Source organism: Vicia villosa, linkage group LG2, assembly GCF_029867415.1.
Source record: "Vicia villosa cultivar HV-30 ecotype Madison, WI linkage group LG2, Vvil1.0, whole genome shotgun sequence".
Lineage (NCBI taxonomy): Eukaryota > Viridiplantae > Streptophyta > Magnoliopsida > Fabales > Fabaceae > Vicia > Vicia villosa.
The window spans coordinates 207,823,836-207,842,431 of NC_081181.1; the positions used below are offsets into that span (position 1 = coordinate 207,823,836).

At 36.8% G+C, this 18,596-nt stretch overlaps 1 protein-coding gene across 1 annotated transcript; it reads left to right on the forward strand.

Moving 5' to 3' along the window:
* Positions 1-432: 432 nt before the first annotated feature.
* On the forward strand, positions 433-17,285 carry LOC131651182 (uncharacterized). Its single transcript, XM_058920847.1, has 9 exons — positions 433-931; positions 1,018-1,459; positions 2,346-2,492; positions 13,300-14,054; positions 14,144-14,479; positions 14,612-15,346; positions 15,449-15,678; positions 15,772-16,624; positions 16,711-17,285. The coding sequence occupies exons 1-9, from the start codon at positions 433-435 to the stop codon at positions 17,283-17,285; spliced, it is 4,572 nt and encodes a 1,523-aa protein (XP_058776830.1).
* The last annotated feature ends 1,311 nt before the right edge of the window (positions 17,286-18,596 follow it).

The following is an 18,596-nucleotide window of genomic DNA, read 5'->3' on the forward strand; positions in this document are numbered from 1 at the left end:
TAGGTACATGCAGAAAGTGGGTTAACTGTTCAGTTTCTATTTACTTATAATATTAGTTTTGACTTAAAGTCTTTTTAAAAGAGTAACACATCCATCAAATAAAATATTATAAATAACCTGTATAGATTAAATTAAATACATTTAACACACACAACAGTTATAAGGGAGGGATAAGTAGTAATTTAAATCTATAACCATCATTCTATTCATATTCAGTTCCAATTTCATATATAATCAAGTATCAAACAAAAATTAAAATCAATACTGCATTCATGACATTTGAACCCACCAATTCCCCTTCAATTAGAAACTGTAAACTTTTAGTATTCAAAATCATGAAGTAGCATGCTATACATCTCATATTGTGTGCATAAATCTATACAAATCAATCTTATTTGTAGTATTATTATTCATCCTACTTTTGTGTTTGTGATGGAAACAGATGTTGTTAAAAACACTGCTCCTCAAACATACATTGCAAGAAAGAGGAGAAAGCTTATTCTTAAAGCAAAGAGGGATTATCGAAACCGTGTCAGATCAAGCAACCTCACTTCCCATTTAAATCATAATTTTACATCTTCTGTAACATATGAAACCACTATTGAAACGGCTATGGCTAGAAAGAGAAGGAAAATAATCTTGGATAACAGAAAAAGATTGAAAAATTTGTTCAATACTGAAGTTAGTAGGGTTCAAAATATGAACAACATTGTTATTCAAAGTCAGAACATGGATCATGCATCTACTTCAAATTATAATATGTCAAGTCAGTCCATGGATCATCCATCTACCTCAAATCATAATGTGTCTGTTGAATCTCATTATGAAGACAATGATGACTCCAACTCTGACAATAATTTAAATTCTTCTAATAGTTCCAGTTCTGACGAAGATTCAGACCCGGCACAATTACAGGAGGCCCATCTTCAAGGTATTTCCATATCATACACTGATAACCAAATGATGTACACTTCTTCTGTTGATAGACATATTCAGTATTGTGGTTTCTTTTTTCAGAATATTACGATATTGGCGACCAAAGTTATGAATGCGCACACTGCCAAGCATGTATGTGGTACCAAGAAAAAGTGAATAGACACAAAATTACAGCAACTCCTCGCTTTTATCGTTGTTGCCGTGGAGGAAAAATTGTTCTTCCGTTCCTTGAGCAACCTCCACAGGTGTTGCAAGATCTTCTATTTAATAACACATATTCAGATAGTAAAAACTACCAGGCTAACATACGAACATACAACGCAATGTTCTCATTCACTTCCCCTGGAATGAAGTTCGACACAACATATTCTAAAAGAGGTGGACCCCCTACTTTGAGACTGCAGGGTCAGACCTGTCATCGAATTGGTACACTGCTGCCAGAAACAGGGCAACCTCCGCAATATGCTCAATTATACATCTATGACACGGACAATGAAGTTGAACACAGAATAAAATGTTTCAAGTAAGCATGCTCAGACATAATTACACAATTGTTTTATACAAAAATTATGTTAAACTATTTATTCATGGCTGCGAAAAATAAACAGGGACAACAAAGGCATCGAGCGACCGGTTGTTAAAAAGCTCAAGATGATGTTAGATCAGCACAATGTTCATGCCAAAGCTTTTAGAATGGCAAGGGATGTTTTAAGGACAAATTCTTTCACAGATTTAAAACTCAGGCTTATTTCTGATAGATCCGAAGATGGCCGTTGTCATACCCCAAAATTTGCCCTCTAATAATTGTCTATGTCATTTTATTTCAAATAATTGACGTAGCGCAATCGGTAAGAATTTGAGGGCAAAATACGCACGACCGAGAGGTCACGAATTCAAATCCCACTACTGACGTTTTTATTTGCTTCTAACTGCAATTTTAATTTTATATTTATTTTATACAAAATAAAAACCCACAAAAATAAGTTTTTATTCAGCATTTTTTTCAGTTTTTATTATTACTCACCTTTTATTAAAAAAAATAGACAAGAAAATTAATTACAATTTTTTTTCTTTCCTTTTTTATATTTTAAATTAGTCTTTTCTTAATTAGTTAAATATAGTCTTAGGTTTCAAGTAAAATTTTGGGCCTTTGGCCATTTTTAGTTATGGTCCATAATTTTATTTAACCTAATTATTTCTTATATAAAAAAAAAGAAGAGAACAATAATCCTAATTGGGGGCGGGGGGATTCACGTACACACACAGCACATTTGACTTTTCTTCTTGGCTTGAATTCTTTTTTACCAACATCACAAACTTGCTTTTACCCTTCACAACAGAACCTCACACATATAATGATTTTTTTTCTTTAAGTTTGCTGGTTGTTATTGTTGATTGATGGTGTGCAGAATAAACAAAAAAGGAGAGAAAAGCCTTGCTCAAAGAATGCTATCCAAGAACAAAAGCGTGATCGCGGAGGGAGTTTTGCGGTCAAAGTTTGGTAGCGATTCAAGCCAAGCAATGTGTAGCAATCGCTTCTCCGAAACCTCTTGGACGTAACTGAGTCATCATCACGGGTCTAAGTGCACGCAAACTCATTCTAACGTTCACGTTCTTTGCCTAAAAATTTATAATTCGAATCCGATGATACACACGTCATAAATCGAGTTTGAATATATGTTTGTGTTTAGAATTGTGTTTACGATCTCCCTGTGCCGTTTGATTTAATTTTTATTGCAGATTTCACGAACTGCCATGGCTAGGTTTCGAAGGTCCGAAGATGGGGGTTTTCAATACAGAAGCAATCGGACCATAAGACTTATGCCATTACGTTTAGGACGCGATTCTGATTTGATCCATGACTTTCACGTGAATTTATATTGTATATTTTTATGTTTGAAGGTCGCATACCTATGGCAATACTTAAAAAAAAAACCGTGGGCGAAAGTTTTCTTTTCAGAAGGCAATGGTTGAAGACGAAGGGGACTGGGCGCGGTTTCGTCTCTTTGTTTAAAATTTTGTATAATCAGTTTTTCTTTATAGATTTAATTCTTTGTGCGTTATATTTACAACGTAGAAAAGTGCTTCAGTGGCGAAGGGATGTGTTTAAGGCTTTGCTGGGCGGTAACGTGGGTTCGAGCCTGCGGTACAACATTTATTTTTTGTGAATTTATGCTGTCAGGTTCTATACGTGCTACATGAGGAACCCTACAATACATCCTCACATCACAACCTTTGGATCACATCTAAGTCAGATCCAACGCTCCATAGTATGAAGCTCTACCATGGACTCCCAGAAGCTGATCACATTGAATCATAAGCTGAGTATCTTATTATTTTTTAATTGTTTTACTTGTTTATTTTCATTTTTGTTTAATAACATTGTTCTAAAAAATAATAATCTTTTTATGATTTATTTACAAAAGTCTTTATATATTGTTGATGTATTTTATTTAATAAATTTATTTTATAATTAATAAATAATTTGATTTGTTGATTTAGATGATTAAATAGTTCAGTTGTTTAATTTTTAATTAATTTAGTATTTTTATCAATTGATTAAAATATACATTAGGGTTAGGTAATTTAATCAAAGTTCAATTTTCACCGACTTAATTAATTGGGTTGCAAACCAGCAATTAATTTATGGATAACTTGTGCTATAATCCGGATTTACGAGAATTAACCCTACACTGAATATTTCTTTTCTGTACCTTTTCAGGTTTATTTTCAGATACCCTTCCGACTACGCGCCGTCAGATCAAAAAAGCTAAGTTCTATTTCTTTTTTAAACATCATTTTATTTTTAATCTTTGCATTATAGATTCGATTAGGTTTTACTTTATCTGTTGATGAATTCCTCCTACACTCAGTGCTTTCTTTTCCTGTTGTCAATTCTCCAACGGTCAGGGTCAATGCTTCATGCTTCAAGGCAAACCTCTGCCCATCAACCTTCATCAATCGAAGCTAAAGGTTTGTCAAACCGCCAAAGCTACGAGTTTGGTAATCCTAAAACTTTAAACCTTGATATTTTTCTTTGTTCATTATTACTTATGTCAAACCCTATTAAGGGATCCGCTGGTTTCATTGTTCCCTTCCCCATATTATTATGTAACTGTTCCCTGGTTGTATTGTTTGGCCTTGAAGGCACTTAAAACTGTTATCTATTGTATTATTATATTATTCTTACTGCGTGGTTAGTAATATAGGGAGTGACAAGACTAATTAATCAAACGTTAGATCACTAACTACAAGATAAATGTAATTGAAGTTAACCACGTGATTGTTGCACCCACACACCTTTAGGGTAATCCCTCTGGTTGCCTTTGTTGCCTGTCGCCTTGTTGCCTTTAAGTGTATTAAATAGTCAAAGTCCCTCGATTCCGAGGATACCTAAAGCAAAACAAACGTTGCCCTAAATTCATTATCATCATCAATTTTGTCCCTCGATGTTGCCTTACATGATGATTGTCCCCATTGCTAAGGTATCCTCGCATGATGCCTAAAAGATTAATGACTATTATATCCTTCCCTTAGACTACCTGCCCTCTTTATGGCATGGGACAGTCTTATGGCGAACGATCCTCGATGACCCTTAACATCCAATTGAAAGACTTCCTGCCCTTCATGGTATGGATAGATCCTTTCGCCTGAAAAGCTAAAAGAACGAATTTTCAAACTTAGGGTAGTTGCTACTAATTGCTTGCTCTAAATTCAGAAACTATTTTCTCACTCTTTTCAAATCAAAGTCAAAAAGACTACGCTTATTTACAAGCTAAAGTTCTTATTCAAAATTTCTATTCATACACTGTTTTTTAAAACAATTCAAACAAACAAAAGTGAGCTAAGCAATTAAGAGCCCATGGATAACCATGGATGCAAAGGGTGCCTTACACCTTCCCTTTGTATAACTTACCCCCCGAACTCAAAATCTTTCAAAAGGTCTTTCCTGTTCTTTTAGCCTTTCTTTAAATTGGATAAAATAAAAGTCGGTGGCGACTCTTGCTTACCGCGACATTATTAAAAAGTCAGTTCACCGTATTACAGAACTGGCGACTCTGCTGGGGACGCTTTCGAAAAAAAGAGGGGTTACCTTAGAGCTAGGATCACTTTAATTTTGTTTGACTTGTTTGCTTTATTCTTCAAGGTTGTTTTGGGTTTTGAATGGAAGATGAATCCTATACCCGGATTCAAGTGCACCTTAAGATAGGAGCGGCATAGTCATGGAGACCCCCCTTGTGCATGCTTGGGGTTGGTCAAAATGAAGTCCGCACTTGAGTTAGGCCTCCACTGGTTATTGTGTACCTCTTTTGCATGAGAGAGGTTTACGCATGTATCTTTGGGTGCGTCGGAGCTCAAGGACCTTTAGTCACCTTTAACCCATCTTGACTTTTAGGAACGTAGTGGGAGGGCTATTCTTGGTGCATGCCAAGTTATGGTCGCTACCCGATACTACAGCTCAGATAGGTTTCTTCCTAAAGTATCATTGCGTGGTATGCATGTACCATGTTCGAGGGTGCTTTAGAGGGGGCTGACAATTCTGGGTCACTTGGTAGAACCCGTTGCTGAAATCTCCTTATCCTTAGAAGTACCTTTGGGGAAGGGTATCTCACATGTTCTAGACTCCATGCAAGCCAAGCCTAAGGAAATTGTGTGACTGGTGTGACTTATGTGATTTGGTTGTGTTTGCTACTAACCCTCCTATTTCCTTGCAGGATTTGCTTGTAGGACGTTTCGTCCTCACTACCTTATGCTCTAACCTTTTATTTCCTTGCAGGATTTGCCTGTAGGACATCTCGTCCTTATGACCTTATGCTTTACTTAATGCTTTGCATCGCACTCGCATTACATCATGACATCATAACATAGCATGTTAACTAACCCTTTCAAGGATCTTAGGGATTTAGGGCGCACAATTTCAGGTACTCTTATCAAGGAATAAAATCCTATCAAGGGGCAAGAGGATTTACTTTCTTCTGGCCATATACCTCCAAATTCAGAAGTATCCCAAATCAGAGGCGATGACCCACTCGATATGGTGAGCTTGATTCTCAAAGAAGGATGTTCAAAGACAAGAGTCAGAATTCTTCGAACAAATGTTCCGCCTCGACAATCATTCCTCTCAGATATAATCGAGCTGGAGATTCATTCTGACAAGCCCTTTTACATTCCAAAACTTCGTCAAATAACTCATCGACTCTAAACAAGCAAGCATTCTCTATCAGATATGGTCTAATGTGCGACCCGTTCCGGTATTCCCTATCAAATATGGTCCAATGTATGACCCGTTCCGGTATCTTCAGTCAGATATGGTCTAATGTATGACTCGTTCTGGCATTATTCATCAGATATGGTCTAATGTATGACTCGTTCTGACATTCCCCTTCAGATATGGTTTAATGAATAACTCGTTCTAATATCCTTCAACAGATATAGTCCAATGTATGACTCGTTCTAACATTCCAACAGATATGGTCTAACGTACGACTCGTTCTGCTATTCCTCAACGGATATAGTCTAATGTACGGCTCGTTCTGATATTCCTCCTCAGATATGGTCTAATGTATGACTCGTTCTGACACTCCTCTACAGATATGGTCTAAAGCATGACCCGTTCTGGTCTTCTCAATCAGATACACATTCCAGAAGCTCGAACCTCGGATACTCTGAATCTCTACACCAAGTCCCACAACAACGAAGAAAGCCAGACGTACCTAAGCGTCAATTCACCGAGATCAATATGTCATTGGCTCAAGCATTACAACATCCATTGAAGATCGAATTGATTACTCTAAGGGACCCTCCTAAGAATGCTAACATCTCCACTCCTGACTATAAACTCAATACGAGGTGCGCGTACCTTTCCAACAGTCTTGGACATTACACAAACAATTGCTGGACATTAAGGAATAAAGATTCAAGATCTGATCAATGACGGAGAAATCAAATCCAACTCTCCTGAAACTCCTGTGGTGATCACCGCTCCTATGCCTAGTCATGACAAGACTGATTGACGTCTAGACGGACGAACTTTGGATCATTAGATCTACTTGCATTTGCATGTTTCTTTCCTGTGTGTTTAAACAGTCGTCTTATGATAGACATTATCTGTTTTAATAATCATCATCAGTGCATTGCATATGTTTATCTTGAATAAATTATTTCGCTATCACTCATTTTAAAATATGTCTTTACTTTGCATGTGTTCTGTGATATTCAACTCTTGCTAAAGTTGTATACCTTTTGAGGGAGGATGACGAAAACGATACCGCAACCTCATACAATATGCTTTTTGAACGGACTATGCTGACGATGTACAGGCATTATTTCAATTCCTAAACAGTGGAGAAATAAGGATGATAATCCCTCGTCAACCCCTTTGAGCCTAAGAAGTAGAAGTTTCTTTCTTGTACTAATTAAAACCCTTGATCATAACCTGGGGCAGGGTAGTTCTCAGTTAATTTGGCTGTGCATTCTATTTTAAGAGAATCATTCAGTACACCTCTCAACAAAGGTTTCAATCACGAGCGTTCATCCACACACATCAAAGAAGTGTTGGAGATGTCAATCAAAAGCCAATGATGGTTCATCAATTGTTAAGCAAGGCAGTCAATACCTTTCAAAAAAAAAAAGAAAAAACATATGTACAAAGAAAAGTCTGCTAAGTCAAAAATCAAAAGATGACTTAGGCAAAAATCAAGGCATCCCGCTGACTGTAAACTCAAAAATAAACAGTTCAGGCAAAAGTTAGGGATATCAAAAAGATGAAAAAAGAGAAGTCAATGAATTCCTGAACAACACAATGTTGTGACTACCAAAAGGAAGAAGTGACTGCCATCTCAAAGGTTCTCTTTGCTTGTGAACCATCATCGTTATCAAAAGTGCAAATCCAAAAGTCTCTTGGAACCTGAATGCATAAGTTGAATTAACTGAGCTTAGGACTGAAGATCATCACGAAGAAGGGGAGGGGTATAAATAAATTTTTGAGCCTTTATCCTTTGTTTCTTAAACCGTGAACAAAGCCACGTTACAACCCTCGAAAGTCCTAACTGAAGCATGGTTAGTTCGAAAGCATACTGCCGCCAAAAAGGTATCCTGACTCCTTAAGGTTTACCAAAAATGCTGAGTTGATATTTCATTTTCTACAAACGTCACGCTGTTACAAATATCATGTTTTTACAAATATCGCACTTTTACACCTCCTGTGTAATGTTTTAAAAAAACTCAAGACAGACATATGCACTGCATCTCATGAATTCATTATTAAACATATTCTGCTACATAATTTCGAATGATAGCATCAGAAAGAACTTGCACAGGTTATAACTAATGACTAACAGTTATCCCGACAGACAAGATCACTCTAGAAGCAATGTCTCCTGCGTATACAAGGGGCATGACACGTTTTGCTCAATCAATCTGGGGCAATCCAGTCAAGATTCAAAGAATCTCTCAAATGCCAAACAGTCAAAGGCCTACATCTCAAATGGGTTTCAAATATTTCCCAATCAATCTGGGGCAATCAAGTCAAGATTCCGAGAATCTTTCAAGGATGCCAAAAGCAACCAGGGCCATGCATCCAAATAGATCTGAAACTACTTCCCAACCAACATGGGATAATGTCTTTGGCCTATGATTACTAGGGGCATGTCGCCCGTAGTGCACATCTCATAAAGTCCTCGCGAGGCGAATCTCTCCAAAGTCCCTACTAACTAGGGCAAATCTATGCAAGTCCAGTTTGACATCTTGATCAACATTCAGTGGCATCACTGGCATGTTCTAATTAAAATCCAGGAATGGTAGGTACTATAATACTGGGGGCAACATTCAAGACATCCACGTCTTCCCACAAAGCTGATTTCGCAAGATCATATCCCCACAGAGTAATCACTAAGAAGATACCTTCAAATGCTCCCGACAAGGACATGGCTCCCCAACAAAGTCTACATCTACAACACTACCGGTTCTCCAAACTTTTCTCTTCTCCAAATCCCCAATCAGGGTGCATCAAGTTATTGATCATCCCCAAACAGAAATTATAAATCCCCAGCTGAGCATCTTCAAGACGAAATCAAACATCAAAATCACAGAGACCTGGAGATTTATTCTCTCGACTAAGACAACATAAATCATATATGCATACCATATGACATAAACATATTCATACATCGCATGCATCACTATATAACAAATCCGTAACGTACGAAGTTTCTCATTTATTTTGAGATACTCATTACATAAACGCATGCATCATGACATAAGAAAACTAACCTCTATTTTTCAGGATATTACTATCTCTATCTGCAAGAGTTAAGTCGACACCTTTGACGGTTCCTTAACAATCTATTCTCAAGTATTAAGTCGACACCTTTGACGGTTCCTTAATACATCAAGAGTTAAGTCGACACCTTTGACGGTTCCTTAACAATCTATTCTCAAGTATTAAGTCGACACCTTTGACGGTTCCTTAATACATCAAGAGTTAAGTCGACACCTTTGACGGTTCCTTAACAACACACTTCAGATATAAGTCGACACCTTTGACGGTTCCTTATACAATCTATCTACATATCTGAGTCGATACCTTTGACGGTGCCTCAATGATATGCTGCAAAGTTAAGTCGACACCTTTGACGGTTCCTTAACAACCCACATCAAGAGTTAAGTCGACACCTTTGACGGTTCCTTAACGACACACTTCAGATATAAGTCGACACCTTTGACGGTTCCTTATACAATCTATCTGCATATCTGAGTCGATACCTTTGACGGTGCCTCAACAATGTGCTTCAAATTTAAGTCGATACCTTTGACGGTTCCTTAAATAACCCAACACAGATTTGAATTGATACCTTTGACGGTTCCTCAACATTCAAAAAAGGGAAGACAACAAAAGCAGAAATTTTGCAACAATCCATACTCCAACAACTACCAGATGGCATCTACAAGCCCATCTCCGACAAAAGTCCCTACTTCAAATAGGGCAAATTTCTTGGTATTCTTGTGTTCAATCATCTCCAACCTTCAGATACCGACTGGCATACAGACCACTCTACATCTTCAGGTTTAAGATAATTGAACAGGGGCAGCTGTCATACCCCAAAATTTGCCCTCTAATAATTGTCTATGTCATTTTATTTCAAATAATTGACGTAGCGCAATCGGTAAGAATTTGAGGGCAAAATACGCACGACCGAGAGGTCACGAATTCAAATCCCACTACTGACGTTTTTATTTGCTTCTAACTGCAATTTTAATTTTATATTTATTTTATACAAAATAAAAACCCACAAAAATAAGTTTTTATTCAGCATTTTTTTCAGTTTTTATTATTACTCACCTTTTATTAAAAAAAATAGACAAGAAAATTAATTACAATTTTTTTTCTTTCCTTTTTTATATTTTAAATTAGTCTTTTCTTAATTAGTTAAATATAGTCTTAGGTTTCAAGTAAAATTTTGGGCCTTTGGCCATTTTTAGTTATGGTCCATAATTTTATTTAACCTAATTATTTCTTATATAAAAAAAAAGAAGAGAACAATAATCCTAATTGGGGGCGGGGGGATTCACGTACACACACAGCACATTTGACTTTTCTTCTTGGCTTGAATTCTTTTTTACCAACATCACAAACTTGCTTTTACCCTTCACAACAGAACCTCACACATATAATGATTTTTTTTCTTTAAGTTTGCTGGTTGTTATTGTTGATTGATGGTGTGCAGAATAAACAAAAAAGGAGAGAAAAGCCTTGCTCAAAGAATGCTATCCAAGAACAAAAGCGTGATCGCGGAGGGAGTTTTGCGGTCAAAGTTTGGTAGCGATTCAAGCCAAGCAATGTGTAGCAATCGCTTCTCCGAAACCTCTTGGACGTAACTGAGTCATCATCACGGGTCTAAGTGCACGCAAACTCATTCTAACGTTCACGTTCTTTGCCTAAAAATTTATAATTCGAATCCGATGATACACACGTCATAAATCGAGTTTGAATATATGTTTGTGTTTAGAATTGTGTTTACGATCTCCCTGTGCCGTTTGATTTAATTTTTATTGCAGATTTCACGAACTGCCATGGCTAGGTTTCGAAGGTCCGAAGATGGGGGTTTTCAATACAGAAGCAATCGGACCATAAGACTTATGCCATTACGTTTAGGACGCGATTCTGATTTGATCCATGACTTTCACGTGAATTTATATTGTATATTTTTATGTTTGAAGGTCGCATACCTATGGCAATACTTAAAAAAAAAACCGTGGGCGAAAGTTTTCTTTTCAGAAGGCAATGGTTGAAGACGAAGGGGACTGGGCGCGGTTTCGTCTCTTTGTTTAAAATTTTGTATAATCAGTTTTTCTTTATAGATTTAATTCTTTGTGCGTTATATTTACAACGTAGAAAAGTGCTTCAGTGGCGAAGGGATGTGTTTAAGGCTTTGCTGGGCGGTAACGTGGGTTCGAGCCTGCGGTACAACATTTATTTTTTGTGAATTTATGCTGTCAGGTTCTATACGTGCTACATGAGGAACCCTACAATACATCCTCACATCACAACCTTTGGATCACATCTAAGTCAGATCCAACGCTCCATAGTATGAAGCTCTACCATGGACTCCCAGAAGCTGATCACATTGAATCATAAGCTGAGTATCTTATTATTTTTTAATTGTTTTACTTGTTTATTTTCATTTTTGTTTAATAACATTGTTCTAAAAAATAATAATCTTTTTATGATTTATTTACAAAAGTCTTTATATATTGTTGATGTATTTTATTTAATAAATTTATTTTATAATTAATAAATAATTTGATTTGTTGATTTAGATGATTAAATAGTTCAGTTGTTTAATTTTTAATTAATTTAGTATTTTTATCAATTGATTAAAATATACATTAGGGTTAGGTAATTTAATCAAAGTTCAATTTTCACCGACTTAATTAATTGGGTTGCAAACCAGCAATTAATTTATGGATAACTTGTGCTATAATCCGGATTTACGAGAATTAACCCTACACTGAATATTTCTTTTCTGTACCTTTTCAGGTTTATTTTCAGATACCCTTCCGACTACGCGCCGTCAGATCAAAAAAGCTAAGTTCTATTTCTTTTTTAAACATCATTTTATTTTTAATCTTTGCATTATAGATTCGATTAGGTTTTACTTTATCTGTTGATGAATTCCTCCTACACTCAGTGCTTTCTTTTCCTGTTGTCAATTCTCCAACGGTCAGGGTCAATGCTTCATGCTTCAAGGCAAACCTCTGCCCATCAACCTTCATCAATCGAAGCTAAAGGTTTGTCAAACCGCCAAAGCTACGAGTTTGGTAATCCTAAAACTTTAAACCTTGATATTTTTCTTTGTTCATTATTACTTATGTCAAACCCTATTAAGGGATCCGCTGGTTTCATTGTTCCCTTCCCCATATTATTATGTAACTGTTCCCTGGTTGTATTGTTTGGCCTTGAAGGCACTTAAAACTGTTATCTATTGTATTATTATATTATTCTTACTGCGTGGTTAGTAATATAGGGAGTGACAAGACTAATTAATCAAACGTTAGATCACTAACTACAAGATAAATGTAATTGAAGTTAACCACGTGATTGTTGCACCCACACACCTTTAGGGTAATCCCTCTGGTTGCCTTTGTTGCCTGTCGCCTTGTTGCCTTTAAGTGTATTAAATAGTCAAAGTCCCTCGATTCCGAGGATACCTAAAGCAAAACAAACGTTGCCCTAAATTCATTATCATCATCAATTTTGTCCCTCGATGTTGCCTTACATGATGATTGTCCCCATTGCTAAGGTATCCTCGCATGATGCCTAAAAGATTAATGACTATTATATCCTTCCCTTAGACTACCTGCCCTCTTTATGGCATGGGACAGTCTTATGGCGAACGATCCTCGATGACCCTTAACATCCAATTGAAAGACTTCCTGCCCTTCATGGTATGGATAGATCCTTTCGCCTGAAAAGCTAAAAGAACGAATTTTCAAACTTAGGGTAGTTGCTACTAATTGCTTGCTCTAAATTCAGAAACTATTTTCTCACTCTTTTCAAATCAAAGTCAAAAAGACTACGCTTATTTACAAGCTAAAGTTCTTATTCAAAATTTCTATTCATACACTGTTTTTTAAAACAATTCAAACAAACAAAAGTGAGCTAAGCAATTAAGAGCCCATGGATAACCATGGATGCAAAGGGTGCCTTACACCTTCCCTTTGTATAACTTACCCCCCGAACTCAAAATCTTTCAAAAGGTCTTTCCTGTTCTTTTAGCCTTTCTTTAAATTGGATAAAATAAAAGTCGGTGGCGACTCTTGCTTACCGCGACATTATTAAAAAGTCAGTTCACCGTATTACAGCCGTGTTTACAACAAACCTACTGTCTCAGAAGTGGCTGCACTCATTGTGGGAGACATTGATTCTGCTGATAAAAGGGACATCTTAATTCAGCGCCGCAATGGTGGTTTGCAACGAATAGATGAGTTTCACCCAGCATATTTGGCTTATCAGTATCCTCTTATATTTCCTTATGGGGAAGATGGTTACAGGAAAAATATAATGCACAGATATCGCCATGAAACTGAGGTCACTAAGAGAAACCGTCAAAGCATTAAGGATTGGTTTTCTTACCGGTTACAACAACGTCGCAAAGAGGCAAAAACACTACTTTACTCAAGACGCCTATTTCAACAATTCTTAGTCGACGGCTATGCTATGATGGAATCCGAACGACTGAATTGGTTGAGAGATAATCAGTCGAAATTAAGAGTGGGCAAATATAATAATTTGGCCGCTCAAACTGATTGCGATACAAGAAATGAACACCAAAAGCGAGGAAAACGAGTTGTTCTGCCATCAACATTTGTTGGTAGCAAGAGATATATGGATCAATTATATTTTGACGGTATGGCCATTTCAAGTCAATTGGGATTCCCTGATTTATTTGTTACTTTTACCTGCAACCCAAATTGGCCTGAAATTAAAAGAGCACTGTCAGGCACAGGTCTACAACCCCATGATAGGCCAGATATCATTTCAAAAGTTTTCAAAATAAAGTTTGATACCCTCATGGATGATATTACAAAACACCATGTCGTGGGAAAAGTGATTGCATGTAAGTTGTTTCATTTAATTATACTACTTTTCAATCATGTGTCTGTGTAGTACCAAAATATTACATCGAACTAACTTTCAATTTAATAGATATGTACACCATCGAATTCCAAAAGCGCGGATTGCCACATGCTCACATCTTGATATTCCTACACCCTAAGAGCAAATACCCAACACCATCCGACATAGACAAGATCATTTCTGCTGAAATTCCCGACCCGACTGTTCATCCCAATTTATACAAATTGGTTAGGGCACATATGATGCATGGACCCTGTGGGCTTGCTCGCGTGACCTCACAATGTATGAAGAATGGACGATGTTCTAAATACTACCCCAAAAAGTTTATTGAAGACACTATTGTTGATGCAGAGGGATATCCGCTGTATAGGAGAAGATCAAAAACCTTCACTATTGAAAAAAATGGTATCACCTTGGACAACAGACATGTGGTTCCATATAATACCAGATTTCTTATGAAATACCAGGCACATATAAACATGGAATGGTGTAATCAGAGTACTTCAATAAAATATCTTTTCAAATATATCAATAAAGGCTATGACAGAATAACAGCAGCAGTTTCAACAAATAGCAATCAACCTGTTGATGAGATCCAACAATATCTCGACTGCAGGTATGTCTCACCCAGTGAAGCATGCTGGCGCATTTACTCTTACAATATTCATGGCAGAAAACCAGCTGTGGAACGTATGTTCTATCATTTGGTTGGGGAGAAACCTATATACTATACAGATTATGCACGCATGGAAAATGTGCTGGAAACTGCAAGTGTGACTGAATCAATGTTTACTGCATGGCTGGTAGCAAATGCTAAATATGAAGAGGCACAAACATTAACTTATGGTCAGTTTGTCTCAAAGTTTGTTTACCACAAAAAAAAGAGAGAATGGAAACCGCGGAAAAAAGGCTTCACCATTGGACGTCTCATATGGGTTCCGCCAACAACTGGTGAACTGTTTTACCTGCGCATGATGTTGACGGTGGCAAAAGGACCAACAACATATGAGGAAATCAGGACCGTGGATAACATTCAGTATGATACATTCAGAGATGCATGCTTTGCAATGGGATTTCTTGAAGACGACAAAGAATACATAGCTGCTATAAAGGAGGCAAGTCATTGGGGGACTGGTCATTTTCTTCGAAAACTGTTTGTTATCATGCTTTTGTCTGGTGCTGTTAATCGCCCTGCACATGTTTGGGAACAAACTTGGCTCCTATTATCTGATGGTGTCTTGCATACACAAAGAGCATTGGCTGCTAATCCAGGTTTGTTAGACGTAATAAAATAGCAAACAAAACAATTTGTTAATAACAACCTACAGATGACTTACCAACAGCATTATAACTCAATTTCTCATATCAATGCAGAATTGGACCTCACACAAGAAGAGTTGCAAAATTTGACTTTAATAGAAATTGAGAAACTGCTTCAGGCAAATAGAAGGACACTAAAGGATTTTAGTCCTATTCCATATCCGGATGCTTATGTTCTTGAACAGTTGGGAAACAGGCTCATATATGATGAGCGTAATTATGATACAGCATCAATGAACTCAGAATTTGAAAATCTGTTTGCTGCTCTTACAGGTAACTATTGCGTCAATTAAATTCATTTTATTTTACGGTTTGAAATTCTATGAATCAATTATTCTAACACCGTTCTACAATCAATATTATGTTCCTAAGATGAGCAAAGAAGTATTTATGAAAAAATCATCCACGCTGTGGAGTCTCAAAAACCTGCGGTTTTCTTCCTTCATGGTTATGGTGGTACCGGAAAAACATATATGTGGAGAACACTCGCAGCTGCATTAAGATCAAAACACGATATATGTTTAACTGTTGCAACTAGCGGTATAGCATCATTGTTACTTCCAGGAGGTAGAACTGCCCATTCAAAGTTCAGGATACCGGTACCAACTATGGATAATTCTACTTGCAAGGTTGAATTCAATGATGATGTCGCAGACATGTTACGACAGACAAAGCTTATAATATGGGATGAGGCACCAATGGCGCATAAGTATGCAATAGAATCGCTTGACAGAACTTTGAAAGATGTTATGAGTGCAGACAAAAATTCAACTGATGTATTCGGTGGAAAGGTTGTTGTTTTCGGGGGTGATTTCAGACAGATTTTACCTGTCGTCCCCAGAGGCAGTCGTTCCGATATTGTACACTGTGCCATAAATGCATCTTACATATGGCATTCAGTTGAGGTATTAACATTGACAAGAAACATGCGGCTACGAACAGGATCGACACAGACTGACAAAAATGAGATAGCACAGTTTTCAGATTGGCTTTTAAGAATAGGAGAGGGCCGAATATCTGAGCCTAATGACGGCACCGCCGAAATCAACATACCACCTGATATTCTGATAACAGAATTTGATGATCCAATCGTGGCCATTGTCAATAGCACATACCCTGATTTCATAAATAATTTCCAATGTGTAGATTACCTTAAAAGTCGAGCGATACTTGCCTCTACACTGCAGATTGTTGATCAGATCAATGACCATATACTTAGCTTGATGCCAGGTTAAGCAACAAAAATATATAATTTAATGGATTATATTAATCTAATTTTTGCTTTTACTAATTCTGTTTGGTCAACAATGTAGGAGAGATTCGTGACTACTACAGCGCAAATTCAGTTGACAAGTCTGAGATTCATGACCCAGCAGTAGTTGATATCCTCACACCAGAATTTCTAAGTTCCCTCCGAACATCAGGATTGCCAAACCATCACTTAAAACTAAAGGTTGGGACACCTATAATGCTCATGAGAAATATAGATCAGGCTGAAGGTTTATGTAACGGCACAAGGCTGTGTATAACAAAGATGGCAGCCCATGTACTGGAGGCTTCAATAATGGGTGGTAAAGGTATGGGAAATTTGGTTTACATACCTCGAATGGACATGTCACCATCCCAATCACCATGGCCATTCAAACTGAATAGGAGACAGTTCCCTATTATAGTTTCCTATTCTATGACAATTAACAAATCACAGGGACAGTCCTTGGATAACGTTGGTTTGTACTTACCGAAAGATGTATTCACACATGGCCAGATCTATGTCGCATTGTCAAGAGTAACAACAAAAAAGGGAATCAAAATACTGATACATGATGAAGAAAAGAAATTCAGAGAGAAAACTACAAATGTTGTCTATAAAGAAGTATTTAACAATGTCTAAGTTTTTAGAATTGATCAGAGTAAATCTGTAACAGCAGTAATCTATATTAATAACAACATATTAGTATTGCAAGTAACTGCTGTAATATATATTACTAATAGCATATTAGCAATGTAAGTAACAGAAATAATATATATATAGCATAACATCTAAAAACCAAAATCTTATATATTAATATAAAGGTGGACCTAAGTCCACCAGAAAATTACAAAAAGTTTAACACTTAGATATTTATAACAAACTTTGACATCATTGTCAATATTTCAACATTGTAACAAGTATCTCCTTGCTGATGGGATCCTTAACGCTGAAGCCCATAGAGTCTCCATCAAGCAGGCACCTTTCCTTGGCAAATTTGTACCAACCACGCCCTAAGAACATCTGACCCTTTTCGGTATGATGAACTTCACATTCATACCTGACTTCCCTTTCCCAGTCAACCAAATCTACAAACCTTGCTCCATGGAGCCAGCGACTTGCAACAACATGCTCAGGAATTTCCTGCAATATTGATATAAAACAACATTAGATAATCCCATTAACTGTTAGGGAAAGACAATAAGCTTAAAACGAATAATAACTTACAAGAAGACATGACTGAGCCATCTTCCCGTTGGACACATCTTGCTTCCAGATACAATATTGTAACTTAGCAGGCTGTTCTACATGGCAACTAAAATCGTCAACAACAGGTTCATGGCATCTGGAACATTATACAAACAGACAACATGGTCAATAAATAAATGTGTTATCAAACATTCTAAATTAAAACATAAAATGTATACTCAACATAAGCTAATTCAAACATACACAGAGTTATCAGAGGTGACAGCTTTCCCCACAGCCATTTGGTTGACCGAGTTTTCTTCACCTGCATGCAACCATATATAACTTTTAAATACAATATGTAACAGAGCAAACTTTCAAATGATGTGTTAACCTTTACCTCTCACTGCTTGATCAACTCTTCCTTCCATCTTTTCAGAAATTCGCAGCTTACACTGTTGATTGCAGAGTAATGATGAATGCTTTAGTGTTTAGTGCTATCAAACTATCTGCACATTACTTATATAACACTCTAAATGGACTCTTCACATACCTGCTACTTTTCCACCGCCCAATAGAAATCAATGCAATTGTTCAATTAGTCTTCTTTGCATTTACATCACTTCAAAACAGTTTTCGTTTTATTTATATGCCTCACGAAAAACAATAACTGCCCATAACCCAATTGATCTTTCACATCCCAATATAATATAACACATTACAACTATTTTATAACCATTTAATATTATCGTACTACTCTTTAAC

Bases quoted from the DNA above. Each gene is read 5' to 3' on its own strand.
- LOC131651182 (XM_058920847.1), top strand. From the start codon at position 433: ATGGAAACAGATGTTGTTAAAAACACTGCTCCTCAAACATACATTGCA. The intron at 932-1,017 runs GTATTTCCATAT...TTCTTTTTTCAG, and splicing joins ACAGGAGGCCCATCTTCAAG to AATATTACGATATTGGCGAC. The intron at 14,055-14,143 runs GTAAGTTGTTTC...TCAATTTAATAG, and splicing joins CGTGGGAAAAGTGATTGCAT to ATATGTACACCATCGAATTC.